General features: G+C 68.3%; 1 protein-coding gene across 2 annotated transcripts; it reads right to left on the bottom strand.

The window, feature by feature from the left end:
* Positions 1-13,497: 13,497 nt before the first annotated feature.
* On the bottom strand, positions 13,498-23,157 carry CHKB (choline kinase beta). 2 transcript variants are annotated; one of them, XM_073329048.1, is made up of 11 exons: positions 22,909-23,157; positions 20,947-21,055; positions 19,668-19,781; positions 19,182-19,315; positions 18,501-18,605; positions 18,025-18,083; positions 17,586-17,673; positions 17,167-17,275; positions 15,832-15,938; positions 15,416-15,497; positions 13,498-14,790 (listed from the first exon to the last, which is right to left on the bottom strand). In XM_073329048.1, exons 1-11 carry the CDS (start codon positions 23,088-23,090, stop codon positions 14,665-14,667), a joined length of 1,215 nt encoding a protein of 404 aa, XP_073185149.1. In that variant the 5' UTR covers positions 23,091-23,157; the 3' UTR covers positions 13,498-14,664. The 2 variants fall into 2 exon arrangements, with proteins under 2 accessions (XP_073185149.1, XP_073185150.1); XM_073329049.1 differs by having other exon boundaries at positions 13,498-14,767; positions 22,909-23,105.
* Between the last annotated feature and the right edge of the window lie 3,632 nt (positions 23,158-26,789).

Consider the following 26,789-nt stretch of genomic DNA (forward strand, 5'->3'; position numbering starts at 1 on the left):
CTCCACTGCACCCTGGCCTTCAGACCTCACCAGCCCCCCTGTCCCCCTTGCTGTTCTGCCTTCAGCTTCTCCCAGGGCCCAAACCTACCTGGGCCTCTCCCTCTCGCCGTTTTGCCTGGCCCCGGACAGCCCCCCACCGTGACCCCCCGCATTGGCCGAAGGGGAGCCGCTGTCCTGACACAGGGCCACTGGCTCTGCCTTGTTCCCAGCCCCCAGCCGCCCTGGGATGGGGAGTCTGACGATGCCCCCTGCACGCACCTCACGTGGCCCAAAACCAGCCCTGCCTGTGCCCCCCCAACCCCGGTACTGGAGGGGACGATGTCACGGGGGGCAGGAGGCTGGGGCCGGGCTGGACGCCCACCCAGCCAGGGGGCAGCCAGGGGCCTGCCCCTTCGCTGGTGTGCAGGGGAGCTCGGCTGCTCCAGCGCTGGGCTGAAGTGGACGAGCCGCCCTGGCCTCAAGGTGCCCCAGCCCCTGCCAACCCCCCTGGCCCTGTGTCCTTCCCCCGGGCCAGAGCCCCACCGAGCCAGCTCCCTGCCAGCGGCCTGGAGCCAGCCGCCAGCACGCGGCCCCCTCCCTCCACCGCCACAAGGGCACCTGGAGGAGAGTCCCCGGCCCAGGCCTCCCTGCGCCCGGCAGGGCTCTGCCCAGGCTGCAGCCCGGGAGGGCAGCTGAGTGGGGCACGGCCCCGGGGGACACGGCCTCGGGGGGGGCGGGGGGGATGCCAGGAGGGTGTGTGTGTGTCTGCATGTGTGTGAGCGTGCCCAGGCGTGCTCCAGGCACGGGCACAAGGGCTGAGTGGGCCAGGCCTGTTCCCTTCCCTCCCCGCACGAAGGAAGGCGACAAACTCACCAAGACACTCAGCAACCCCTGGTGCAGGGGGGTCCCCAAATCTGGGTCTAATCAGAGCCCACCCCCTCCCCTGCCAGGCTGGGCCACGGGAAGGGGGCACCAGCCAGGAAGTGGGGAGGGGCCAGGCCTGCCCCAGCACCCGGTGCCGTGCCCTGGCTTTGGGCAGGAGGAGGGAGATGGCGCTGAGCCAGGGACGCTGTTGGGTGTGGCCTGGGACACCCCCCTGCCCGAGGCGCACCCCATGGTGCCCCTGGCCATGCCCGGTGCCCACCCGGCAGCTGGCCCTGGGCTCAGAGCCAGCCCCGGAAATAGCAGCCGGTACACGGGTAAAAGGGCAACGGGACAAATAAGGCGGGAGGGGGCTGGGAGCCGGGGGGGGTGGGAAACGGCAGCGACAAACGAGGCACCAGGCTCAGCCCCCCCCCACCTCCGGGAATGGGCAGTGCCCGCGGGGGGCCCCCTGCGAGTTCCTCCCCCACCGTTCAGCACCCCAGGGACCTGGAGGCTTGTGACAGGCGCCCAGCCCCAGCTCGGCAGGCTCCAGGACGGCTACGGGGACCCCCCTTCCTGCTGCAGCCTCCGATCCAGACAAAGGGTCCCCCCGGGCTGCCGCGTCAGCCTCGGTCCAGCCTTTGCCCGGGGAGAACCTGCGGCAGGTGTAAACGCCATGTGTCCCCGAGAGCCCCGCACAGCGCCGGGAACCAGCCACAGCCCCCACGTGGCACCGGTCCGGGTCTCACAGTGACCTTAACGAGGCAGCGAGTCATCAGTAGGCAGACGAGCCCCCCCGGCCCACGCTGCACACCGCTCGTGGCAGGGGGTGAACCCCGGGCTCCCCATGACGGGGTCCTGCCAGCCGGGGGCGGGGGGTCCCCTCACTGCCCCAGCTGGCTCCTGGGCCCTCTGGCGCCCGCCTGCCCCCGCTCAGTGCCCAGCTCCCCACCCGGGGGTGGGGGCAGAGGGAAGTGCAGGAAGAAGAGGGCCTCGTAGGAGAGGGGGAAGGGCGGGGCGGGCAGCGGGCAGCGGGCCAGCGAGCCCAGCTCCGGCGCCACCATGTAGAGGCGGCTGCACTTGGGCAGGCTCCACGCCGGGCCCCAGCGCCGGGCCCCCGGGCTGAAGGAAATCACCACGTTCTCCTGGGCGTTGCCCCCCACCACGTAGAGGGGCTCCGAGCCCCCCAGGAAATAGAGGCCGGGCAGGTTGGCGTCGGCTCGCGTCAGCGTTGGGAACAGCTCCTGCCACGTGTCTGCAACGAGAGAGCGTGGGGGAGTCGGGCGTCGCCCCCTGTCACGGAGTGTGGGGGAGCCCAGGCCCTGCACCCCCCTTCCTGGGATCCACTGAGACTCTCCGCCAGCCAGTAACACAGGTTTATTGGAGAACAGGAACACAGTCCAAAACAGAGCTTGTGGGTACAACCAGGACCCCTCAGTCACGTCCTTCTGGGGGAGCAGGGAGCTTAGACCCCAGCCCTGGGGTTCCCTGCGTTCCTCCACCCAGCCCCAAACTGAAACTAAACCCACCCAGCAGGCTCCCTCCTGCAGCCTTTGTCCAGTTTCCCGGGCAGAGGTGTCACCTCCCCCTCCCCGTCCCGGCTCAGGTGACAGGCTCTCAGGTCTCCCATCCCCAGGGCACATTCCCAGGTCAACACTCCCCCCTCCCTGCTGCGTCACATCCTCACACCCCCGCACCGGACCAGCCCCTGCCCCACCCGGCCCGGACCCACCCTCACCCCGCCCACTCCCCTGCCTGCTCTCAGCCCAGTCCCCCTCATGCCGCCCACCCCCACACCCACCCTCACCCCAGTCCCCCCACCCTCATCCCGCCCACCCCCACCCCCATCCTCACCCCGCCCATTCCCCCATCCTCACCCCACCCACCCCCACACCCATCCTCACCCCGCCCACTCCCCTGCCTGCCCTCACCCCAGTCCCCCCGTCCTCACCCTGCCCACCCCCATCCTCACTCTGCCTGCCCTCACTCTGCCCACTCCCCTGCCCACCCTCACCCCACTCCCCCCACCTGTCCTCACCGCGTCTATCCTCACCCTGTGCATCTCACCCTGCCCACCCAACACCCCTCCTCACCTTCACCAAGCCCCGTCCTCGCCTCACCCTAGCCCAGGCCCATGACCGTCCTCATCTGCCCACCCCCTCACCCCTACCCACCCCTAACCTTACTCCAGCATATCCCCACCCCTCATCCTCATCCGAGCCCACCCCACACACACACCTGTCCTCATCTTGCCTGGGCCTTGCCCCACCCGGCCTGGACTCACCCTTATCCCGCCCACCCCCACACTCGTCCTCACTCGACCCATCACCCTCATCCCACCTGGCCCAGACCCACCTTCACCCCAGGTCCCTCACCCCAGGCACCCCCTGTGACATTGTGAGTGCAATGTGATATCTCACTGAAAGGTGACACCAGGCCAGAAAGAGTTAATTAACTCACAGACTGACCTGACCCATGGACAAACTGTAAAGACTTAGAGACTAACACATTTATTTGGGCATAAGCTTTTGTGGGCTAGAACCCACTTCATCAGATGCATGGAGTGAAAATACAGGAGCAGGTATAAATACACGAAAGGCTGAGAGTTGCCTTATCTCATGTGAGGTCAGGCCAACGAGACAATTCAATTGACAGCAAGATACCAAGGGAGGGAAAATAACTTCTGCAATGGTAATGAGAGTTGACAAGGTGGGAGTAACAATAGGGGGAAATTTGGTTTAGGTTTTATAATGATCCAGCCACTCCCAGTCTTTATTCAGGCCTAATCTGATGGTGTCCAGTTTGCAAATTAATCCCAGTTCTGCAGCTTCATGGTGCAGTCTGTTTTTGAAGTTTTGTTGTTGAAGAATTGCCACTTTTAGGTCTGTTATTGAGTGTCCAGGGAGGTTGAAGTGTTCTCCGACTGGTTTATGAATATTATAAATTCCTGATGTCAGATTTGTGTCCATTTATTCTTTTGAGTAGAGACTGTCCAGGCTGGCCAATGTACATGGCAGAGGGGCATTGCTGGCACATGATGGCATAGATCACATTGGTATCATATTTTCCACTCCATGCATCTGATGAAGTGGGTTCTAGCCCATGAAAGTTTATGCCCAAATAAATTTGTTAGTCTCTAAGGTGCCACAAGGACTTCCCCTTGTTTTTGCTGATACAGACTAACATGGCTACCCCTCTGAAACCTTTAAAGACTTGTTAGGAAGATCTGTAAATGAATAGAGCTCTGAAATGCAGCCTGCATTGTTAGAGATAGAAGGGGAGCTGTTTGCTCAGGTCTTGTGATGTAAGCAAACAAGTCTTGTCTATTACTATGTGTGACAAAGTGGAGCTGTTCTTAAGGTTCTCGCTGAATACTGTGTGGGTGCCTCAGTTTCCCCTATGCAGTTCTTAAGTATCTAGGGGCTTGGATAAGGGGGGGTGATTGTTGCAGAGCAGAGGGCCAGTGTGATGGCATCTACACAGAGAATGGCTGACACCCTGTCTCCTGGCAACTGATGGCCTGGGCCCTTCCCCCCTGCAAGATGACAGCTAAAGGGTTGGAGAACAAAGGAATCAGGTGACCTCCTGGCCCGGGGAAAGGGACAAAGCCCAGAGGAGGAGGGGTTGGAGGGTGAGTCAGTTTGGGGCTGGCTGAGACATGGAGTGAAGGGCAGATGTGGTTGTCTGGCTCACTGGCCCCCAAATGGACCCAGCTGCGGGGTCCTGTTCTCTGCACCTACAAGCTCTGTGTTAGACCATGTTCCTGTCGTCTAATAAACCTTCTGCTTTCCTGGCTGGCTGAGGGTCCCGTCTGACTGCGGAGTTGTGGGGCAGGACCCTCTGGCTTCCCCAGGACCCGGCCTGGGCGGACTCGCTGTGGGAAGCGCACGGAGGGGCAGAGGAGGCTGAATGCTCCGAGGTCAGACCCAGGAAGGTGGAAGCTGGGTGAGCTGTGTGTCCTGCAGACAGGCTGCTCCCCGAGAGGAGACTTCCCCAGAGTCCTGCCTGGCTTCATGGGGAGCAGCTCCAGAGCATCGCCCGGGGACTCCGTGACAAATACATTTTAGTTCAGTTGATAAGAATTGGCCGTAACTGTGTATTTGGGTAAGATCTAAGTTATAATTTGACCCAAGGCCCAGACCTTTGGGACTGGAAGCACCTTTTCTTGAATATGATGAGAGAAGATTTTCAGTGATCATCATCGTATCTGACAGGTGTGTCTGGAGGGAGGCCGGAGGCTGGTCACTTTAAGGGAACAGCATTATTTGGACGGCTGAGTAACCAGGGAGGGGCTATAGAAGCTGGTTTGGGTTGGCTGGGCAAATCTCAGTAGTGGAATAGGTTTCAGAGTAGCAGCCGTGTTAGTCTGTATTCGCAAAAAGAAAAGGAGGACTTGTGGCACCTTAGAGACTAACCCATTTATTTGAGCATGAGCTTTCGTGAGCTACAGCTCACTTCATCGGATGCATACCGTGGAAACTGCAGCAGGCTTTATATACACACAGAAATCATGAAACAATACCTCCTCCCACCCCACTGTCCTGCTGGTAATAGCTTATCTAAAGTGATCAACAGGTGGGCCATTTCCAGCACAAATCCAGGTTTTCTCACCCTCCACCCCCCCCCCCCCCCCCCACAAACTCACTCTCCTGCTGGTAATAGCCCATCCAAAGTGACCACTCTCTTTACAGTGTGCATGACAATCAAGGTGGGTCATTTCCAGCACAAATCCAGGTTTTCTCACCCCCTCACCCCCCTCCAAAAACCACACACACAAACTCACTCTCCTGCTGATAATAGTTCATCCAAAGTGACCACTCTCCTCACAATGTGTATGAAAATCAAGGTGGGCCATTTCCAGCACAAATACAGGTTTTCTCACCCCCCCACCCCCTTTTTTTAAAAAAAACACACACACAAAAACTCACTCTCCTGCTGGTAATAGCTCATCCAAAGTGACCACTCTCCTTACAATGTGCATGATAATCAAGGTGGGCCATTTCCAGCATAAATCCAGGTTTTCTCACCCCCCCGCCCACACACACACAAACTCTGTAGTGGAATAGCCACCAGCGTTTGGGGTTTGTCTGCCCCGGTCTGTTTGCAGTTCACCCTGACCTCAGCGGGCTCCCACGGGCAGCACCGTTACACCCCCGCATCTCATCCTCTGCCTGCCCACCTTCACCCAGCCCGGACCTCAGCTCACCTCGGCCCACACCCACACCCACCCTCAGCTGCCCACCCCTATCGCCTCATCCCCATGCCCGTCCTCTCCCTGCCCACCCTCACCCCAGGCCACCTCCACACCCGTCCTCACTCTGCCCACCCCCTCACCCCACCCCTGCCCACCCCCATGCCTGTCCTCACCTGCCCACCCCTCTAGCCTCACCCCGCCCACCCCCATGCCCATCCTCACCCTGCCCACCTCACCCCTGCCCACGCCCCCACCTGTCCTCACCCTGCCCGGACCTCACCCTACCCCAGCCCATCCCCCTCTCAACTCCCCCTACTTTCATCCCAATCCACTCCCCATGCCCAACCCATCCTCACCCCCATGTTTGCCCCAGCCCCCCTTGCGCCCCCCAGTCTCCTCCCCCTTCCCTCCCCACACCGCGAGGCCCATCAGCCTGGGAGCTGGAAGGCTCCCTGAGACGGCCCAGCAGACGGGGGGCGCGGGCCGGGGACTCCCGTCCGTCCGCCCGCAGCGTCTCTGATCACAGCCCAGCCGCAGGGAGGAGCGGGCGGCTGGAGATGGGGCTGCGTGGGGGCCGGGGCTCTCTCCCCGGGCAGTGCTCCCCTGCCCTGACGTCGTAACGCAGCAGCAGCGTCTCGCCCATCCCCTGCACGCGGCCCAGGGCGTAGACGCTCCCGGCGCGAGCCGCGCAGGGCGGCAGGTCGCGGGACAACGAGAGGGCGAAGGCGAAGCCGGTGAGGGGCAGCGAGGAGGCCAAGGCCCAGGAGTCGCGCCGGGGGCCGTGCCGCCGTCCGGCGCCAGCAGCGTGCCCAGGTACCAGCCCCCGATGGCATAAATCCGCTGCCCCACCGGCGCTGCGAGGCGAGCGGGGGGATTCAGAGCTGACCCCGCCCGGAGCCTCGCACCCCGGAGCCGGGGGGCAGCCGCCCGAGCCCCGCCCCACGCCACGCGGGGGGGCAGCGCATAGCCGGGGCTCCAGGCTGAGAGCTGGGGGCGGGAGCCTGGCCCTGGGAGGCTCGGCGCCTGGGGCAGCGGGTCCCACATCCCATCCAGCGGCGTGTGCCAGGGGCCCTCAGGAGGGAGCCAGCGGGTGCAGCAGGGAGGTACCAGGGCAGGGGGGTACCAGGGCAGGGCACAGGGCACAGGGGCACAGGGGTACCAGGGCACAGGGGCACAGGGGTACCAGGCACAGGGGTACCAGGGCAGGGGGCAGTGGCCTGCAGCAGCGGGGTGGTGGGCTGGAAGCGGTGGGTCAAGGAGCGATAGCGGGGGGCAGGTACCAGGGCAGGGGGCAGTGGCCTGCAGCAGCGGGGTGGTGGGCTGGAAGCGGTGGGTCAAGGAGCGATAGCGGGGGGCGGGGGGCAGGTACCAGGGCAGGGGCAGTGGCCTGCAGCAGCGGGGCGGTGGGCTGGAAGCAGTGGGTCAAGGAGCGATAGCGGGGGGCGGGGGGCAGGTACCAGGGCAGGGGGCAGTGGCCTGCAGCAGCGGGGCGGTGGGCTGGAAGCAGTGGGTCAAGGAGCGATAGCGGGGGGCAGGTACCAGGGCAGGGGGCAGTGGCCTGCAGCAGCGGGGCGGTGGGCTGGAAGCAGTGGGTCGGAAGCAGTGGGTCAAGGAGCGATAGCGGGGGGGGGGGCAGGTACCAGGGCAGGGGACACTGGCCTGCAGCAGCGGGGCGGTGGGCTGGAAGCAGTGGGTCAAGGAGCGATAGCGGGGGGGGGCGGGCAGGTACCAGGGCAGGGGCAGTGGCCTGCAGCAGCGGGGCGGTGGGCTGGAAGCAGTGGGTCAAGGAGCGATAGCGGGGGGCGGGGGGCAGGTACCAGGGCAGGGGGCAGTGGCCTGCAGCAGCGGGGCGGTGGGCTGGAAGCAGTGGGTCAAGGAGCGATAGCGGGGGGGGGGCAGGTACCAGGGCAGGGGGCAGTGGCCTGCAGCAGCGGGGCGGTGGGCTGGAAGCAGTGGGTCGGAAGCAGTGGGTCAAGGAGCGATAGCGGGGGGGGGGCAGGTACCAGGGCAGGGGACACTGGCCTGCAGCAGTGGGGCGGTGGGCTGGAAGCAGTGGGTCAAGGAGCGATAGCGGGGGGCAGGTACCAGGGCAGGGGACACTGGCCTGCAGCAGTGGGGCGGTGGGCTGGAAGCAGTGGGTCAAGGAGCGATAGCGGGGGGGGGCAGGTACCAGGGCAGGGGACACTGGCCTGCAGCAGCGGGGCGGTGGGCTGGAAGCAGTGGGTCAAGGAGCGATAGCGGGGGGCAGGTACCAGGGCAGGGGCAGTGGCCTGCAGCAGCGGGGCGGTGGGCTGGAAGCAGTGGGTCAAGGAGCGATAGCGGGGGGTGGGGCAGGTACCAGGGCAGGGGGCAGTGGCCTGCAGCAGCGGGGCGGTGGGCTGGAAGCAGTGGGTCAAGGAGCGATAGCGGGGGGCAGGTACCAGGGCAGGGGCAGTGGCCTGCAGCAGCGGGGCGGTGGGCTGGAAGCAGTGGGTCAAGGAGCGATAGCGGGGGGGGGCAGGTACCAGGGCAGGGGACACTGGCCTGCAGCAGCGGGGCGGTGGGCTGGAAGCAGTGGGTCAAGGAGCGATAGCGGGGGGGGGCAGGTACCAGGGCAGGGGGCAGTGGCCTGCAGCAGCGGGGCGGTGGGCTGGAAGCAGTGGGTCAAGGAGCGATAGCGGGGGGCAGGTACCAGGGCAGGGGACACTGGCCTGCAGCAGCGGGGCGGTGGGCTGGAAGCAGTGGGTCAAGGAGCGATAGCGGGGGGCAGGTACCAGGGCAGGGGGCAGTGGCCTGCAGCAGCGGGGCGGTGGGCTGGAAGCAGTGGGTCAAGGAGCGATAGCGGGGGGGGGGCAGGTACCAGGGCAGGGGACACTGGCCTGCAGCAGCGGGGCGGTGGGCTGGAAGCAGTGGGTCAAGGAGCGATAGCGGGGGGGGGCAGGTACCAGGGCAGGGGGCAGTGGCCTGCAGCAGTGGGGCGGTGGGCTGGAAGCAGTGGGTCAAGGAGCGATAGCGGGGGGCAGGTACCAGGGCAGGGGGCAGTGGCCTGCAGCAGTGGGGCGGTGGGCTGGAAGCAGTGGGTCAAGGAGCGATAGCGGGGGGGGGGGCAGGTACCAGGGCAGGGGGCAGTGGCCTGCAGCAGCGGGGCGGTGGGCTGGAAGCAGTGGGTCAAGGAGCGATAGCGGGGGGCAGGTACCAGGGCAGGGGACACTGGCCTGCAGCAGCGGGGCGGTGGGCTGGAAGCGGTGGGTCAAGGAGCGATAGCGGGGGGGGGGCAGGTACCAGGGCAGGGGGCAGTGGCCTGCAGCAGCGGGGCGGTGGGCTGGAAGCAGTGGGTCAAGGAGTGATAGCGGGGGGGGGGGCAGGTACCAGGGCAGGGGACACTGGCCTGCAGCAGCGGGGCGGTGGGCTGGAAGCAGTGGGTCAAGGAGCGATAGCGGGGGGGGGGCAGGTACCAGGGCAGGGGGCAGTGGCCTGCAGCAGCGGGGCGGTGGGCTGGAAGCAGTGGGTCAAGGAGCGATAGCGGGGGGGGGGCAGGTACCAGGGCAGGGGGCAGTGGCCTGCAGCAGCGGGGCGGTGGGCTGGAAGCAGTGGGTCAAGGAGCGATAGCGGGGGGGGGCAGGTACCAGGGCAGGGGGCAGTGGCCTGCAGCAGCGGGGCGGTGGGCTGGAAGCAGTGGGTCAAGGAGTGATAGCGGGGGGGGGGCAGGTACCAGGGCAGGGGACACTGGCCTGCAGCAGCGGGGCGGTGGGCTGGAAGCAGTGGGTCAAGGAGCGATAGCGGGGGGCAGGTACCAGGGCAGGGGGCAGTGGCCTGCAGCAGCGGGGCGGTGGGCTGCCAGCAGCCAGCCAGCGGGTTGTAGCGGAAGGCCGCCATGCGGAAGGCGAACCCGCGGGCCCCGCGGCGCTCCCGGTAGCCGCCGATGAGGAACAGGTGGTTCAGCAGCTGGGCAGTGCCGAAGCTCCACTTGTGGGCCCGGAAGGGCAGCCCGGTGGCCCGGCGCCAGGTGCCCCCTGGCCCGGGGGGAGGCAGGAGAGGCCGCGCAGGGGCTCCATGTCGGGGGTGGCCGGGGTCCTCAGGTTCTCCTTGCGGAGCACACGCAGCTGCTGGGGGCCCCGCGTCCGGAGCCATGCCGCTCCTCCTGCAGCGGCGGGGCCAGCTGCCCGTGACGGGCACCAGCTCCAGGAGCTGGGCGCTCAGGAACTGGCATAGCACGGCCGGCATCTCCGGGCAGCCGGTGGCCTCGGCAAAGCGCAGGTGGGACAGGCAGTTGCCGGGCGCAGGAGGGGCGCAGGGCCAGCCAGCACGGCTCCAGGAAGGAGGGCACCAGCAAGTAGCTGGCAGCCTGGACGGCGGGCAGCAGCTCCTCCTCACCCAGCCCGAAGTGCCCCAGGAAGACAAACTCCAGGATGGCGCGGAAGGCGCCCGATGGGACGTGCTCCAGCACCAGCCGCCCCTCCGCAGCCTCCTGCATCTGGGATCGTGCCAGCACCCCGGAATACACGCCAGCCAGCCAGGCCAGCGTCACCTGCGGGCACCAAGAGACCCGGGGCTGCTAAGCAGGGCCTGGCCCAGCTCGGGCAGGGAGGAGTCAGGGCCCAGGGCAGGGGGACGACAGCTCCCTCGGGGCAACACATGTAGAGATTCCTGGCCATGTTATCCCCAGCTGGAGCCAGGCCCCCCGTAGGGCTCGGCCTGCCCCAGCCTCCTCCTGCAGGGAACCTGTCTGCTGGGCTGGGTCTCCCCTCATCCCTGCCCCCGGCTCTGCAGGCTCTGGGCACGGGGAGCTGCTCCCAGGTGGGAGGGGGTAGCTCGGGGATACCAGGGTGTGACGAAGTGGGACTGTTCTTAATGTTTCCTCTGAATACTGTGGGGGTGCCTCAGTTTCCCCTATGCAGTTCTTAAGAATCTAGAGGGTGGGGTAAGGGTGTATGATCATTGCAGAGCCCTAGAGAGCAGGTGTGTGCAGGGGTCTGGACACAGAGAATGGCCGACACCCTGTTTCCTGGCAACTGATGGCCTGGGCCCTTCCCCCCTGCAAGGTGAGAGCTAAAGGGTTGGAGAACAAAGGAATCCGGTGACCTCCTGGCCCTGGAAAGGAACAAAGCCCAGAGGAGGGGGGGCTGGAGGGAGTTTCAGTTTGGGGCTGGCCGGGACATGGAGTGAAGGGCAGACGGGGTTGTCTGGCTCACTGGCCCCAAAATGGACCCAGCTGAGGGGTCCGGTTCTCTGCACCTGCAAGCTCTGTTTTAGACCATGTTCCTGTCGTCTAATAAACCTTCTGTTTTACTGGCTGGCTGAGAGTCACGTCTGACTGCGAAGTTGGGGGCCAGGACCCTCTGGCTTCCCCAGGAGCCCCGCCTGAGCAGACTCGCTGGGGGGAAGCGCACGGAGGGGCAGAGGATGCTGAATGCTCCGAGGTCAGACCCAGGAAGGTGGAAGCTGGGTGAGCTGTGTGCCCTGCAGACAGGCTGCTCCCAGAAAGGAGACTTCCCCAGAGTCCTGACTGGCTTCATGGGGAGCAGTTCCAGAGCATCGCCTGGGGACTCCGTGCCACAGGGCCCTTAGCCCTGGTCTCATCACCCCAGACCAGGGCCCCAACCCGACACTGCACTGGACGCAGCCACTGAGCGCAGCCCAGGCCTCGCCCCACAGCGCTGCTGGGCAGCTGCCACCTCCCGCAAGGGGGGCATCTCCGGGGCAGGGTCTGCAGACCCACCCGTGCTGCTCGTCTGGCCAGAGACAGGCCTCCGTGGTCCCAGCCAGGCCCGGGCTGGAATGAGCCACGGCCACAGGCCTGTGGGGCTGCAGAAGTGACCCGGCCCGCACCAGTGGAGACCCAGGCCTGGCCCATGGGGGCGACAGCCAGCAGGAATCCCTGGGGCTGGAGGCTGGGACCTGCAGCCTGGGACCTGCAGCCTGAGGGCACCTTGGCTCACCGAGGGACAGGGGCAGAGGGGACCCAAGGGGTGCTTTGGGCTGCAAGCTGCTGGGCACAGAGCCCTGGGGGGAGACCCAGGCCCCTTCGCGTCAATGGGGAGGGGCTCGCGGCACGCTCTGCTCCACCAGGCGCAGACAGATGGCGGGCTGCATGCACCCACAGGGCAGGGCTCGGCTCACGGGTGACGGGGCCCTGGCCCCGGACTGCACCCAGCCCAGCAGGACGCCCAGGCCCCCAAGCAGTAACACGCAGCCTGTGCAGTGGCATTTAGGGGGGTGCCCCCACCCCGGCTCCACAGGGCCCCATGGGGGAGCAGGCTCTGGCAGCGACGGGCACAGCCCTCCAGGAAGGTGGCGTTTTCAGCAGCATACCTGGAAAGCACAGGGATCTGTCTGGATGGTAATGAGGGGCAGCCCTGCCCCTTGGCTCCTATAGACCCTCTGCTCAGGGCTGCTCTCCCAGGGCTCTGCCCGTGGTGCCCGGCTGCCCGGCCCCTTGCTGGGCAGCAGGAAGAAGCTGGTCAGAGTGCAAAGGAAGCTCAGGAGGCAGCTCAGAGCCCAGCCAGCCGCACCCCTCGGGGGGCGAGTCACGGCGTGCCAGGCTGCAGCCCAGAAGCCTTCGCCCCCCCACCTCCGGCTGCGCAGAGTAGCACAGAGAGCCCCGCGGGGCCTGGCCCATGGCAGCTCCTGCAGGCCCGTCCTGGGGCCGCCGGCCGCGTGGGGAGTTCTGGGCAGCGCAGGCCCGGGCCGGGGCCGCCACAGGAATCTCAGAGCAGGCAGGAGGGCAGAGCTATTTGTAACCTGCTGCCAGCCAGCGAGCGGGAAAGCTGAGCCCGCCTAGGACCCAGCCCATCGGCGCCCGGGGCCAGCTCGGCCAAGCTGAGGGCGGAAGCAGCAGGGCCCCGGCCAAGCAGAGGAAGGGGCGCGCCCAGGCTCCAGCCAGCTCGGTGAGGCTGCCCCGGCCAGAAGCGGCTCCTGCAGGCAGGGCACTGGGGCCAGGCAGAGCCCTGGGGGAGGGAACGGGGCCAGGCAGAGCGGACTGCGGAGGCACCCCAGCCTTTGGCCTTGCTGTACAGATGCAGCCTGGAGCAGCAGGGCTAGGCCTGGGAGGACAGAAGGACATGGCTGCGGAGCCTGCCCCAGGCAGGCGGGGGCAGCGCGACAGAACACGGACACGCCGCTCCGGCGGGTAGCCGGGGAGCACCAGCACGGCCCCGTGGCTGACGGGGGCCGCGACGCCTCCAAACGCGCTCCCCACTTCCACACTGCCAGGGCCAGGGCGCTGCCCCCACCGGGGCCGGGGCATTAGGGCGGGGCTGCGCCTCTCCCAAGCATGCTAAGGGCCTGATGGCACCAGCCTCCCCTCCCCCTGCCAGCGTCCGTGCCCCCCCACGGAGCACAGATCCCATCACCTCAAGCAGGCCAAGGCCTCAGTGCCCACTGCCCTGGGGACCCTCGCAGCTCTGCAGACAGACAGACAGACCCAGGCAGAGACGCTGAGTGCCCAGGGCAGGAGGGGGACAGACACACACACACAGGCAGACAGTGCCAGGCATTTATTGGTCTGAGTGCAGAGTTCACAGTCTCTCGCTAGGCAGCGGCGGGCCCCGCCCGGGGGCTCGGCTCCCAGGGGGCAGCAGATGCTGGGGGCTGGCAGAGAAAGCGAGTGCAGAGCCCCGGTCACAGGGCCCAGGCGGGGAGGCGCTTTGGGGCGGGGCTGCAGGAGGTGGCCCCCACCAACTCCCCCAGCCGGAGCAGGGGGCCCTGCTAGAGCCCATCCCCCATTGCCAGCAGCTGCCACCTTCATCCCGTGAGCGGCGCTGGAGATAGGCCAGCACTGCCTGCGGGGGCAGCATCCCGGGCTGGCCACACACCTACACACTCCCCCTGCTTCTCCAGAAAAGGGGCCAGCAGGAGGGGCTCTCCCGGGGGCAGGGGCAGAGCATCCAGGTCTCCCCCATGCAGCCCACACTCACGGAGCCCCAAGCCCCCCACACCTGCAGGAAGCGGGTGTATGGGGTGCAGGAAGGGCACTGGGGCAGAAGGGTGGGGCAGCAGAGCTGGGTAGCGCCCCAGGCCAGGGGAGGCAGAGACGCAAGGACAGAACCGTGGGGCAGAGGCAAATGCCCGTGCAGCACATTCAGCTCCCAGGCCCCATCTCCCAGAGCGGAGACCCCTGCACATGCCCAGCGCAGCCCCCAGTGCACTCGAAGGGAACCCAGGGGAGCTGAGCCCCTCCTGCCCCAGGGAGGGGACCGAGGCTGCAGCCGCCCTGCTCAGTGGGACCCCCATGGCCACACAGAACCATCTGACAATGGGCAGTGCGGAGAGGCGGTACAGGGGGAGCCGGCCCCACACAACCCACCCTGGAGAGGGTGGGGATCCTAACACACACTGGGGGAGGGCAGCCCATGCCTTCACTCCCCAAACCGGAACATTAACCGTTTCCCTGCCCCGACAGCCCAGCCTTGCCCCCAAACACCCTGCAAGGAGATCCCTGCCCTGGAGTGAGCCAGACCCCCAGCACCCACCGCTGCTCACTAGCCAGCCAGGGCATCCCCCCCGCCCCCACCCGGGGGGCAAGGGAGGCTGGTCTGGGGGCGTTGGTCCCTTGGGGTCCTTGCCAGCTGCTGTCCCTTGGCCGGGGAGGGGCCACTCCGCTGCTCCAGCCAGGCCCCACATGTCTGCAGCACGGCGAGGCCGGGGTCCTAAGGCAGGAGGCAGGCAAGCACGGGGCAGGCAGAGCCGGGCTGGTCACAGGCACTGCGCCTTCTGCTGGAAGTAGGCCTCGAAACGGCACCGCGCGTAATCCTGGGCAGGGAGACAGCATCAGGCTGGTGCAGAGCAAGAACAGGGATCTTCTCAGAGCCCCCCAGCCGTGGGGACAGGGGAGACCAGTTATCCCATGGAGCCCCCAAGCTGTGGGGGAAGGGCCAAAACAGGGATCCCCTCAGAGTCCCCCAGCCATGGGGACAGGAGAGGCCAGTAACTTCACACCCCTCAGAGCCCCCCAGCCATGAGGGAAGGGGAGACCAATCATCCCATGGAGCCCCCCAGACGTGGGGGCAGGGCCAGAACAGGGATCCCCACAGAGCCCCCCAGCCATGGGGGCAGGGGAGCCCTGTAACTTCACATCCCACGGAGCCCCCCAGCTGCGGGGGCAGGGGAACCCAATCACCCCACACAGACCCCCAGCCATGGGGGCAGAGCCAGAACATAAGGACCCCATGTGCAGTCGCACTGAGGGCTGGGCACAGGGAGGCAGCAGGTACCCACAGTGCTCAGCTGGGCAGGTCCCTCCCGTCCTCTGGAAAGGGACAGTTTAGGAGAGACGCCCCTCAGGACGCTGAATCCAGGCTGCCAGGCTGCGCCCCCTGACCTATGCCCTGTCTCAGCAGGCAGCCCTGGGCAGTGCCCTGTGGGAGCCAAGGGGCAGGGTCGCCCGTGCCCTGTGCTCACCAGGTAGCCGAACTCAATGGTGGAGATCTTCGCCTGCAGGATGGACCAGAGGCCCCAAAAGAAGTGAGAGGCCAGAGCAAACCTGAGGGGAGAGAGCAGCCGTTGGGGAGACGCTGTGAGAGACCCCAACTGTGCCATGTCCCAGATTCCACCCCAAGCCTGCACAGCCTCCCCAGTCCCCAGGGCACCTGGCTCCCCTTTCAGAGCCCCTCAGGCACCCCCAGGCTGGGCAGCAAGGCTGGGAGAAGGAGCCTGCAACAGATGCCTGACTGCACTGAAGGGCTCTTTAAAGAGAAGATCTGTCTTTGGGGAGGGCAGCAGGGTGGGGGTCCCCCCATGCCAGCCCCCTACACCCGCTCTCTGTGGGGGAAACAGGGGTGGGGGTCTCCCCTTGCCGCCCCCCGTCATTCACGCACCGGCTGATCTCGGTGAGCATCTCCTCCTCGATGCGGGCCTGCTCCTCTTGCGTGGTGTCCCCGCACCGCACCGAGTCCTCCCACAGGTAGTGCCGGATGAAGTGCAACTGCGGGCAGGACGAGCAAGTCTCAGCCTCAGGCCCCAAACGCAGGATGGGGAAACCAAGGCTCTGCCTCCCTGCCCCTCTGGGCGAGGCCCAGAGTGAGTTGGATGCTCCTGGGGGAATTCTGCACCACTGCGCATGCACAGAATTCATGTCCCCCACAGATTTTTTTTTTCCTCCCCACAGAATTATAAATTCTGCTAGGGAGGTGCTGCAGTTACCCCTTTTATGCACCAGAAACTGTTGTGGACCCAGAAGAGAGGGCGGCTGAGCCAGGGCCGGAGCAGCCCGCTACAGAGAGGGAGGTGAAGAGGCTGCATTCCTCACAGCGCCCTGCCCATGGGGCCAGGCGAGGAGGCATGGGATATTGGGAGGGGGGCAGCACGGGGCACACAGGGCTGCGGGCGGCCACATAGATTCAGAAGGGCTAGTGGAGGGCACAGACTAGGGTGGGGGCACGGGAGCTGGTGGGGTGGCAGCACTGACCCAGGGGCTGAATGGGAGCGGAGTACAGGGCCACAGGGGACGGGGGCAGATGTTCCTGGCTGAATGGAAGAGGCTAGGGGTCAGCCAGGGCCTGCATGGGGGAGGCTCCCCAACTTACTAACAATCTCGCCCCCCCCCCCCCCAAAACAACCCTGTTCCATACTTCTCCCAGCCACACCCACCAACCCTCCAGGTTCATTCCCAGGCTCCTGCCTTCTCCCTCAGCTCCTCCGTTCCCCGTCTCTCCCCAGCCTTTGCACTGCTTCTGAGGGGGGTGGGAATCCGGTTCTGTATTACAGTAGAAATGAATTACTCAAAGGTCTGTATTAACATGCCTAGTGAGGATCTATTTGTCAAGAAACATTTCCTGAAGGTTTTTTGTTGTCTGTACTGTTACAGACAATTGCTGACAGGTATTCTGAAATCAGTTACCAAATTAACTGAAACTGGCGTGATTATACTATGTTACTTTGACAAACAAAATATGCAGAATTTTAAAATATTCTGCACAGAATTTAAGTTTTTGGCACAGAATTCCCCCATGAGAAGTAGGGGAGCTCCTGGGGCAGGGGGCTCAGAAAGGGGCCCAACACCCAGCAACAATCCCAACAGCTACAGCCCCACCAACCAGAACGCAAGCACCTCACCCCACAGGGCAGCAGCCTGGCAAGGATTGGATTCACTGCCTGCCTGCCCGCCCGCCCTCCGGCCTCCCCAGGGGCTCCCCCAGCCAGGCGGCCGTTACCTGCTGCTGACGCGTGGGGTAGTTCTCCATGGAGGCCTGGTAGAAGGGCCACGTGTCATGGGTGTAGTCGTACACCCACTCACAGAAGTGATTGCCAATGTCAAAGCCCCTGCAGGGAGAGGGGGGGTTAGGAGCTTCCATGCTCACAGGGTTCCAGCCTCCTCGCGGCCCCGACCTCACCCCACTGGGCATCCGCAGCAGAGCTGCCCCGACAGCCTCGCATGGCCCAGGGAGAGCACCAGGCTGGACAGCCATCCTCAGAGCCGGCCTGACAGCCCCGCGTGGGTCGCACAGCCCAGGGAGAGCACCGGGCTGGGCAGTGGATGTCCTATACACACCAGCTTACGGCTCGGCACCACACCCACCCTGCCCCCCATTAGCTCTGCTCCCCACGGCCGACCCCACCTCCCATCACCCACCTGTAGTTGTAGCTGCTGTATTCAAAGTCAATCAGCATCAGCTTGTCGCTGGGGTGTGACTCGCGCCCAGCCAGCAGCAGGATGTTCCCTGGAAAGGGGCAGGACAGGTGAGAGCAGCTACCTTGGGGAGCCTGCAGGGGCTGGGGGAAGCGACACAGGCAGGGTGGAGGAGTCGGAGCTGGGGGAGCCCCTCAGGTCCCATGTAGCCCTGCCCCGGAGCCGAAGCAGGACTGGCCCCCAGGCAGGGCTCAGGCTGCTCCCCGGGACAAGCTGCGCTCAGGCCAGCGAGGTCCCCCCGACCTAACCCCAGAGAGGCTGTGGGGAGGGGAGCCACGCTGTAGTGGTGGCTCAGGCCCCAGTGGGCCCAAGGCTGGGCTATTCTGGCTGGCAATGGCGACCGCCAACAGACAATGGGGGCATTTCACCCCCTGCCACTCACCTTCCTGCACATCATTGTGGCAGAAGACCACAGGGGAGGGCGTGGACTCCAGCAGCTCCCTGGAATTCAGGGGAGAGAGACATCAGTAGACAGCCTGCTTCATCGTTCCCACTCCCCCAGGCCTCTCCAGCAGGGTGCACTGCGAGAGGGAGCCCCAAGGAGAGCAGGCTCTGACGCTTCTAGCTTCTGCCACTCGCGGTGCCGAGCAGAGACCCGCCCACCTCTGGGTAGGAAAACTGGCGCTGACCGCGGACACGGGGAGGGGAGCCGGAGCCGGCTGCGGGGGAGCCGGAGCCGGATGGGAGACGGGGGGTGAGCGCATGGGCCTGTTGCAGTGCAGAGCTAGCAGGAAGCAGCAGCGAGGGGCACCCCTGCGGCGCTGGGGGGGGGAGGGGCACCTTTCTGCCCAGGCTCTAAGGCAGTTCGCCCTCCCCGCCCCCACATGTCCATGGCGGCCCCTCGGGCCCTGCGCTCACCTGAGGCTCCTCACTTCCTTCTGCAGGTCATAGGCTCTGAGCTGGCTGAACAACTTCCGCTGGGCTTCCTGAGGGAAGGTGAGCTCGGCAATCTGCTTCAGGTACCTAGAGCGCAGGGTCCTGTCACCGCTGCAGGCCAAGGCCCCGGCCTCCTCCCCTGGGAGCAAGGGAGACCCCCCCCCGGAGCAGGGAGATGGGAATCCCCCAATACTCACTCCCCTCCTCCAGGAGACCCCCACTTGCCTCCCCTGGGAGCAGTGAGATGGGGAGGGACCCCGTCACTCAGTCCCCCACCGCAGCAGCGAGATGGGGAGGGACCCCGTCACTCAGTCCCCCACCCCAGCAGTGAGATGGGGAGGGACCCTGTCACTCAGTCCCCCACCCCAGCAGTGAGATGGGGAGGGACCCCTCCACTCACAGCAAGACAGGGCCCATTATTCTCCCTCCTGGCCCCACGGCAGAGGACACCTATGGGCAGAGACCCTGCAGCACTGCATCGGGGTGGGGGTGCACTCCCCTCAGAACTATTGCTGCGAAGTGATGGGAGGTGACTCCTTCCCAGGCACAATCCAGGCCCCCATTCCTGCAGGGGAAGGGCCCCCCCAGGGGGACACAGCTGGTGCTGCCCCCCTGCAGCCCGCAGGCCAGAGTAGCCCAGAGCAGTGCGAGGGCAGGTGTTACCGTTCCATGGTCCCAAACAGCCACTTGGGCTCCTTGTTGAAGGGCATCACCATGCCGTGGAAGCGGGACATCTTCATCGCTATCTCCCTGGAGATGTTGGGGTCCTGCAGGTCCTCTGTGCACAGACGCCGGCTCTGGGGACACGCGGCAGGCATGAGACACCTGCCTCCAGGGAATGGGATGGGGGCGGCAGGGACCCCGGGGCTCGCTTGGCCTGGCACGGGGCCTCCAGCGCCAGCGGAGGGACAGAGCCCTCTCAGCGCCCCCGGGAGCCCACAGGTCTGAGCCAAGCGACAGCACAAAGGAGCAAGCTGGCCAGGAGGGGCACAGAGCCGGGGCACCCCCAGGCACCTGCCATGCACAGCAGCCATCTGGGCCCCACCAGCCCTTGAACTCAGGCAGGGAGGTACTCTGGCCAGCCCGTTGGGGGCCAGGCATCCTGCATGGGGGAAGGGTAGAGGGTAGGCCACCCAGCGAGGCCCGTACCGGAATGTACTGCTCCAGCCGCCCCTGGGGAAAGACCCCGTAGAGCCGCGGCCCCAGTGCCCGCTCTGCCAGGATGGCAAACATCACGCTCTCCAGAACCAGCGAGTCCACGCCCTGCAGAGACAGAAGGCATGGGTGAGGGGCAGCCACCCCCAAATCTGTGCAGTCAGGGAAAGGGCCGTGACCCTGAGTGCCCCTCCCCCTCAGATTGTGCAGGGTGTGGGGCAGTGACCCTGGGATCCCCCCAACCCTGCACAATATGGGGGGGAGTGACCCCAAGATGCTGCTTGATGCCAGGGTGGGGAGGCAGCAAACCCACAATCCACAGCCCACCCCAGTGCACAGTCATGGGGAACCTCACAAAGGAACCCCCACCACCCATGGGAGGGGCCCCTCGAGGGTCTGAGAAGCCCACCAGAGAAGGGAGGATGGCATTAACCCCCTCAGCCTTGAACCCTTCGCTGTCCTGTGCAAAAAGCTCCCCAGAGTCAGCACCCAGCAGCAGCTAAGCTGGACAGAGCCATTTCTCTAGCCCGGAGGGTGCTGCAGGGCTGGGAGAGCAGGGGGCTGCGGGTGGGGACTCCAGGGTACTGGCAGAGCGGAGGCAGGGCTGGGATAGCAGGGGGCTGCGGGGGGGGACTTTGGGGTACTGGCAGAGCTGGGGGCAGGGCTGGGTAAGCAGGGGGCTGCGGGCTGGGAGAGCAGGGGGTTGCAGGTGGGGACTACGGGCGCTGGTAGAGCTGGGGGGCAGGGCTGGGATAGAAGGGGGCTATGAGTGGGGACTGTGGGTCACTGGCAGAGCTGGGAGAGCAGGGGGCTGCAGGTGGGGACTACGGGCGCTGGTAGAGCTGGGGGGCAGGGCTGGGATAGCAGGGGGCTATGAGTGGGGACTGTGGGTCACTGGCAGAGCTGGGGGGCGGAGCTGGGATAGCAGGGGGCTGCAGGTGGGGACTATGGGGCACTGGCAGAGCTGGGGGGCAGGGGGCTGCGGGGCACTGGCACAGCTGGGAGGGGGCAGGGCTGACCTGGGCCCTCACCGCGGGGGGGTCGATTACACTCCCTGAAGAGGCCTGCATAACCCCGACAGCTGGCCGGTGACAGGGGGCACAGCTGGCCCAGTGCGTGGCTGCCAGGGAGCCGGTCGCTGACGAGGTGGGGTGGGGCCAGTTCACCCACACACTGACCCCTGCCAGGCCATCGCATGCAGCGCAGGAAGCCGTTCGGTGGGTCCCTGGTCGCCCCCACCCCTGTGCCCTGCTGCCAGGCGGGGGAGCCTCACCTGCAGAATGGCCCCGTAGACGCGCAGCAGCACCTGCCGGGGCTCATCGCCCACACTCAGGATGTGGTCCGGGAGGCTGCATTTGTACAGCAGGTTACTGAGCCCCCCACTGCAAAGGGAAGCAGAGCCCAGATCAGAGGCCACGGGGCCCAGTGCACTGGGACGCAGCCCAGGCGCTGGGGGGCAGCACTGGGCAGGCCAGGAGACGGGGCACAGCCCGGAAGGTTTGCGGATCCCTCCCTGGCCAGTTCAGCCTCAGCCCACACAAGCGAGCTCCTGCCCAGATCCTGCCGTGGGCGTGAACCGGGCCCCTCCAGCACCCCTGAGCACGCCCTGGCCGAGGGGCCGGCTGCGTGTGCCCCAGAGCCCCAGGCTCCTACGCCTGCATGGGGAGAGACCTGGGCACAGGCCCCCACAGGACCGCGGCCGTGCCCGGGACAGGACCCTGCTGGGAACTCCAGCATGGCCCTGGGCCTGCCCCAGAGCGAGGGGACAGGGAGTACCCCCCTTCCATTCCTCTCCGGCTTGTACCAGCCTCACCCCGGGCGGCAGGCACGGGTCTGCTTCCCAAAGCCTAGCTGCGCGCGCTACGCCAGACCAGGCCCGAGGGCACGTTCAGGGGATGACCCAGGAGCCCCGGGCATGCGAGAGAGGAGCCCCTGCGAGGCGGGGGGGCAGAGGAAGCAGCAGCAGGCTGGCCCCTGACCGGGCAGGGCTCTCGCGGCCTGGGCACGGCTGCGGAGCCGGGGTGTGGGGGGGGTAGCAGGAGCCGCACTGGGACCTTCGCGCCCCTCCGAGCCGTGTGGCTGGGCTGGGCTGGCAGCAGGGACTCGGGCACCGAGCGGGGGCAAAGCTCGCAGGCGGGCGCTCGGAGACGCTCAGCTCCGGCTGCCCCGCACCCAGCCAGGGCCGCGAGCGGGAGGGTGCCCTGCACAGGTCTCCGCCCGGCAGAGGCACCCCCAGGCCCAACTAAGGACAGGGCCCGTGTGGCCCGTGAGTTCCCCCCTCGCCAGTGGAGCCCCGGGGCGATGAGAAGCCAGGTTTTATGGGGGTGAAGCACATCTACATTAGGGGTCTGCGCCAAGGCAGCTTTCCTGGGGGCGCTGCAGCAACAGCCCACCCGAGAGGTGGGCCCCTCGCCCCACAACCAGGCTCCAGACGCTGCGCGGTCACTGGAAACACTGCAGGCCTGTCGCCCACCTGCCAGCGCGACCCAGGGTCTGCCCGAGCCCGCCCCGGAGCTCGGAGACCGGCGTTAACTCTGGACCCTAATGACTACCCGGCAGTGCTGGCTCGGAGACCCGTTACCCGGCTGATCCCTGCCTCGGATGCACCCTGGACCCCGCTTCCAAGCACCCCGTTCCCTGCACTCCACCCCCCCCAGCCCAACCCTTCCAGGCCAGCCCCCCACCAGCCACCCCGCCCGGTCCGGCTCCCGGCTCCTGCGCCCCCCAGCTCGGCCCTAAGCGGCCCCCGCCCGCCCGGAGCTCGGAGAGCGGCGTTAACTCTGGACCCTAATGACTACCCGGCAGTGCTGGCTCGGAGACCCGTTACCCGGCTGATCCCTGCCTCGGACGCAACCCGGACCCCGCTTCCTGCGCACCACCCCCCAGGCCAGGCCCCGCCCCGGCCCCGCCCCCGCTCAGCCCAGGCCCCGCCCCCACCCGCCACCCGTCCGGTCGGCTCCCGGCCCCGCCCCCACCCCCACCCGGTCCCGCTCCCGGCCCCGCCCGGCCCGACTCCCGGCCCCGCTCAGCCCAGGCCCCGCCCCCACCCGCCCCCCGTCCGGTCGGCTCCCGGCCCCGCCCAGCCCAGGCCCCGCCCCCACCCGCCCCCCGCCCGGTCCGGCCCCGCCCAGCCCAGGCCCCGCCCCCACCCGGTCCCGCTCCCGGCCCCGCCCAGCCCAGGCCCCGCCCCCCGCCCGGTCCGGCTCCCGGACCGGACCCCGCCCCGCCCCGGTACCTGACCGGGCTGATGCCGAGCTCCTCGGGCTCGAGCAGCTTCCAGGCGCCGGCCAGGAACTCGCGGCACCACAGGAAGGCGCGGAGCCGGGTGTGGCCGGGCACGGCGGGGCCGCGGGGGGGGCCGGGCCCCGCGCACTCGCCATCGCCCGGGCAGCGCGCGCCGGGGGCCGCCGCCTCCATCGCCAGCTCCAGCTCGCCGCCGGCCCGGCTCCGCCAATCGCCGCCCGCCCCCGCCGGCTTCCGCCAATCGCCGCCGGCCCGGCTCCGCCTCCGCCAATCGCCGCCGGCCCCCGCCGGCCCGGCTCCGCCAATCGCCGCCGGCCCCCGCCGGCCCGGCTCCGCCAATCGCCGCCCGCCCCCGCCGGCTTCCGCCAATCGCCGCCCGCCCCCGCCGGCCTCCGCCAATCGCCGCCGGCCCGGCTCCGCCTCCGCCAATCGCCGCCCGCCCCCGCCGGCTTCCGCCAATCGCCGCCGGCCCGGCTCCGCCTCCGCCAATCGCCGCCGGCCCTCGCCGGCCCGGCTCCGCCTCCGCCAATCGCCGCCCGCCCCCGCCGGCCTCCGCCAATCGCCGCCGGCCCGGCTCCGCCTCCGCCAATCGCCGCCGGCCCCCGCCGGCTTCCGCCAATCGCCGCCGGCCCCCGCCGGCCCGGCTCCGCCTCCGCCAATCGCCGCCCGCCCCCGCCGGCCTCCGCCAATCGCCGCCCGCCCCCGCCGGCTTCCGCCAATCGCCGCCGGCCCCGCCGGCCCGGCTCCGCCTCCGCCAATCGCCGCCCGCCCCCGCCGGCCTCCGCCAATCGCCGCCGGCCCGGCTCCGCCTCCGCCAATCGCCGCCCGCCCCCGCCGGCCTCCGCCAATCGCCGCCGGCCCGGCTCCGCCTCCGCCAATCGCCGCCCGCCCCCGCCGGCCTCCGCCAATCGCCGCGCCGCCTGCCGCCTTCACGGGTCGCACGTTCCGCCAATCAGCGCCCTGTCCTCGCGGCGCCGCTGGCAGCGCGATTGGTCTGGTGTCAGCGAGGCTCGCGGACTCACCGTTGTGATTGGCGAGACCAGCCCGGAAGGGGAAGCCTAAATCAGCCAATCGCCGCGGAGCCAGCGCAGCCAGTGCGCCGCGGGAGGGGCGAGGCGCCGCAGGATGCCGCGGAACGTGGAGCTCAAGGCGCGCGCGCGGGACCTGGCGCGCGCGGAGCGCGTCGCCGAGCGGCTCAGCGGGGGCGCGGGCCGCGCGCTCACCCAGACCGACACCTTCCTGCGCGCGCCGCGCGGCCGCCTCAAGCTGCGCGACTGCGGGGTGCGAGCCGGGGGGGGGGGTAACGGTCAGCGCGCGCGCCCGCCCCGCGCGCCGCCTCCGCAGCTCCCATTGGCCGGCCGCGGCGGGACCCGGCAGCGCGTGGAGCCCCCGCCCTCCCCCAAGGGGCCCCAGAGACGTGCCCCCCTCCTGCCCCCCACCTCCCTCCCAGAGCCCCCCCCAGCCTGCCCCCTCCTGCCCCCCAACTCCCTCCCAGAGCCCCACCCCCAGCCTGCCCCCTCCTGCCCCCCAACTCCCTCCCAGAGCCCCCCCCAGCCTGCCCCCTCCTGCCCCCCACCTCCCTCCCAGAGCCCCACCCCCAGCCTGCCCCCTCCTGCCCCCCAACTCCCTCCCAGAGCCCCACCCCCAGCCTGCCCCCTCCTGCCCCCCAACTCCCCAGCCCCACCCTGCCCCCTCCTGCCCCCCAACTCCCTCCCAGAGCCCCCCCCAGCCTGCCCCCTCCTGCCCCCCAACTCCCCAGCCCCACCCTGCCCCCTCCTGCCCCCCAACTCCCTCCCAGAGCCCCCCCCAGCCTGCCCCCTCCTGCCCCCCAACTCCCCAGCCCCACCCTGCCCCCTCCTGCCCCCCAACTCCCTCCCAGAGCCCCCCCCAGCCTGCGCCCTCCTGCCCCCCACCTCCCTCCCAGTGCCCCACCCCCAGCCTGCCCCCTCCTGCCCCCCAACTCCCCAGCCCCAGCCTGCCCCCTCCTGCCCCCCAACTCCCTCCCAGAGCCCCACCCCCAGCCTGCCCCCTCCTGCCCCCCACCTCCCTCCCAGAGCCCCACCCCCAGCCTGCCCCCTCCTGCCCCCCAACTCCCTCCTGGCCCCCACCTCCCTCCCAGTGCCCCACCCCCAGCCTGCCCCCTCCTGCCCCCCAACTCCCCACCCCCAGCCTGCCCCCTCCTGCCCCCCACCTCCCTCCCAGTGCCCCACCCCCAGCCTGCCCCCTCCTGCCCCCCAACTCCCCAGCCCCAGCCTGCCCTCCTGCCCCCCAACTCCCCACCCCCAGCCTGCCCTCCTGCCCCCCAACTCCCTCCCAGAGCCCCACCCCCAGCCTGCCCCCTCCTGCCCCCCACCTCCCTCCCAGTGCCCCACCCCCAGCCTGCCCCCTCCTGCCCCCCAACTCCCCACCCCCAGCCTGCCCCCTCCTGCCCCCCAACTCCCTCCCAGTGCCCCACCCCCAGCCTGCCCTCCTGCCCCCCAACTCCCCACCCCCAGCCTGCCCTCCTGCCCCCCAACTCCCAGAGCCCCACCCCCAGCCTGCCCCCCACCTCCCTCCCAGAGCCCCACCCCCAGCCTGCCCCCTCCTGCCCCCCAACTCCCTCCCAGTGCCCCACCCCCAGCCTGCCCTCCTGCCCCCCAACTCCCCAGCCCCAGCCTGCCCTCCTGCCCCCCACCTCCCTCCCAGAGCCCCACCCCCAGCCTGCCCCCTCCTGCCCCCCACCTCCCTCCCAGAGCCCCACCCCCAGCCTGCCCCCTCCTGCCCCCCACCTCCCTCCCAGAGCCCCACCCCCAGCCTGCCCCCTCCTGCCCCCCACCTCCCTCCCAGAGCCCCACCCCCAGCCTGCCCCCTCCTGCCCCCCAACTCCCTCCCAGTGCCCCACCCCCAGCCTGCCCTCCTGCCCCCCAACTCCCAGAGCCCCAGCCTGCCCTCCTGCCCCCCAACTCCCAGAGCCCCACCCCAGCCTGCGCCCTCCTGCCCCCCAACTCCCAGAGCCCCACCCCCAGCCTGCGCCCTCCTGCCCCCCACCTCCCTCCCAGAGCCCCAGCCTGCCCCCTCCTGCCCCCCACCTCCCTCCCAGAGCCCCAGCCCCAGCCTGCCCCCTCCTGCCCCCCACCTCCCTCCCAGAGCCCCACCCCCAGCCTGCCCCCTCCTGCCCCCCACCTCCCTCCCAGAGCCCCACCCCCAGCCTGCCCCCTCCTGCCCCCCAACTCCCAGTGCCCCACCCCCAGCCTGCCCCCTCCTGCCCCCACCTCCCTCCCAGAGCCCCACCCCCAGCCTGCCCCCTCCTGCCCCCCACCTCCCTCCCAGAGCCCCAGCCCCAGCCTGCCCTCCTGCCCCCCAACTCCCAGTGCCCCAGCCCCAGCCTGCCCCCTCCTGCCCCCCACCTCCCTCCCAGAGCCCCAGCCCCAGCCTGCCCCCTCCTGCCCCCCACCTCCCTCCCAGAGCCCCAGCCCCAGCCTGCCCCCTCCTGCCCCCCACCTCCCTCCCAGAGCCCCACCCCCAGCCTGCCCCCTCCTGCCCCCCACCTCCCTCCCAGAGCCCCAGCCCCAGCCTGCCCTCCTGCCCCCCAACTCCCAGTGCCCCCCCCCAGCCTGCCCCCTCCTGCCCCCCACCTCCCTCCCAGAGCCCCACCCCCAGCCTGCCCCCTCCTGCCCCCCACCTCGCTCCCAGAGCCCCAGCCTCAGCCTGCCCCCTCCTGCCCCCCACCTCCCTCCCAGAGCCCCACCCCCAGCCTGCGCCCTCCTGCCCCCCACCTCCCTCCCAGAGCCCCACCCCCAGCCTGCGCCCTCCTGCCCCCCACCTCCCTCCCAGAGCCCCACCCCCAGCCTGCGCCCTCCTGCCCCCCACCTCCCTCCCAGAGCCCCACCCCCA

This window comes from Lepidochelys kempii, chromosome 1 (genome assembly GCF_965140265.1).
Source record: "Lepidochelys kempii isolate rLepKem1 chromosome 1, rLepKem1.hap2, whole genome shotgun sequence".
Lineage (NCBI taxonomy): Eukaryota > Metazoa > Chordata > Testudines > Cheloniidae > Lepidochelys > Lepidochelys kempii.

What these genes read in the sequence shown, in the direction of transcription:
- CHKB (XM_073329048.1), bottom strand. Translation starts at nt 23,090, where the DNA reads ATGGAGGCGGCGGCCCCCGGCGCGCGCTGCCCGGGCGATGGCGAGTGC. An exon ending in AAGGAAGTGAGGAGCCTCAG is followed by an intron (nt 18,084 to 18,500) that starts GTGAGCGCAGGG and finishes CCTGAATTCCAG; the next exon opens with GGAGCTGCTGGAGTCCACGC. An exon ending in ACCCCACGCGTCAGCAGCAG is followed by an intron (nt 15,939 to 17,166) that starts GTAACGGCCGCC and finishes TCCTGCCCGCAG; the next exon opens with TTGCACTTCATCCGGCACTA.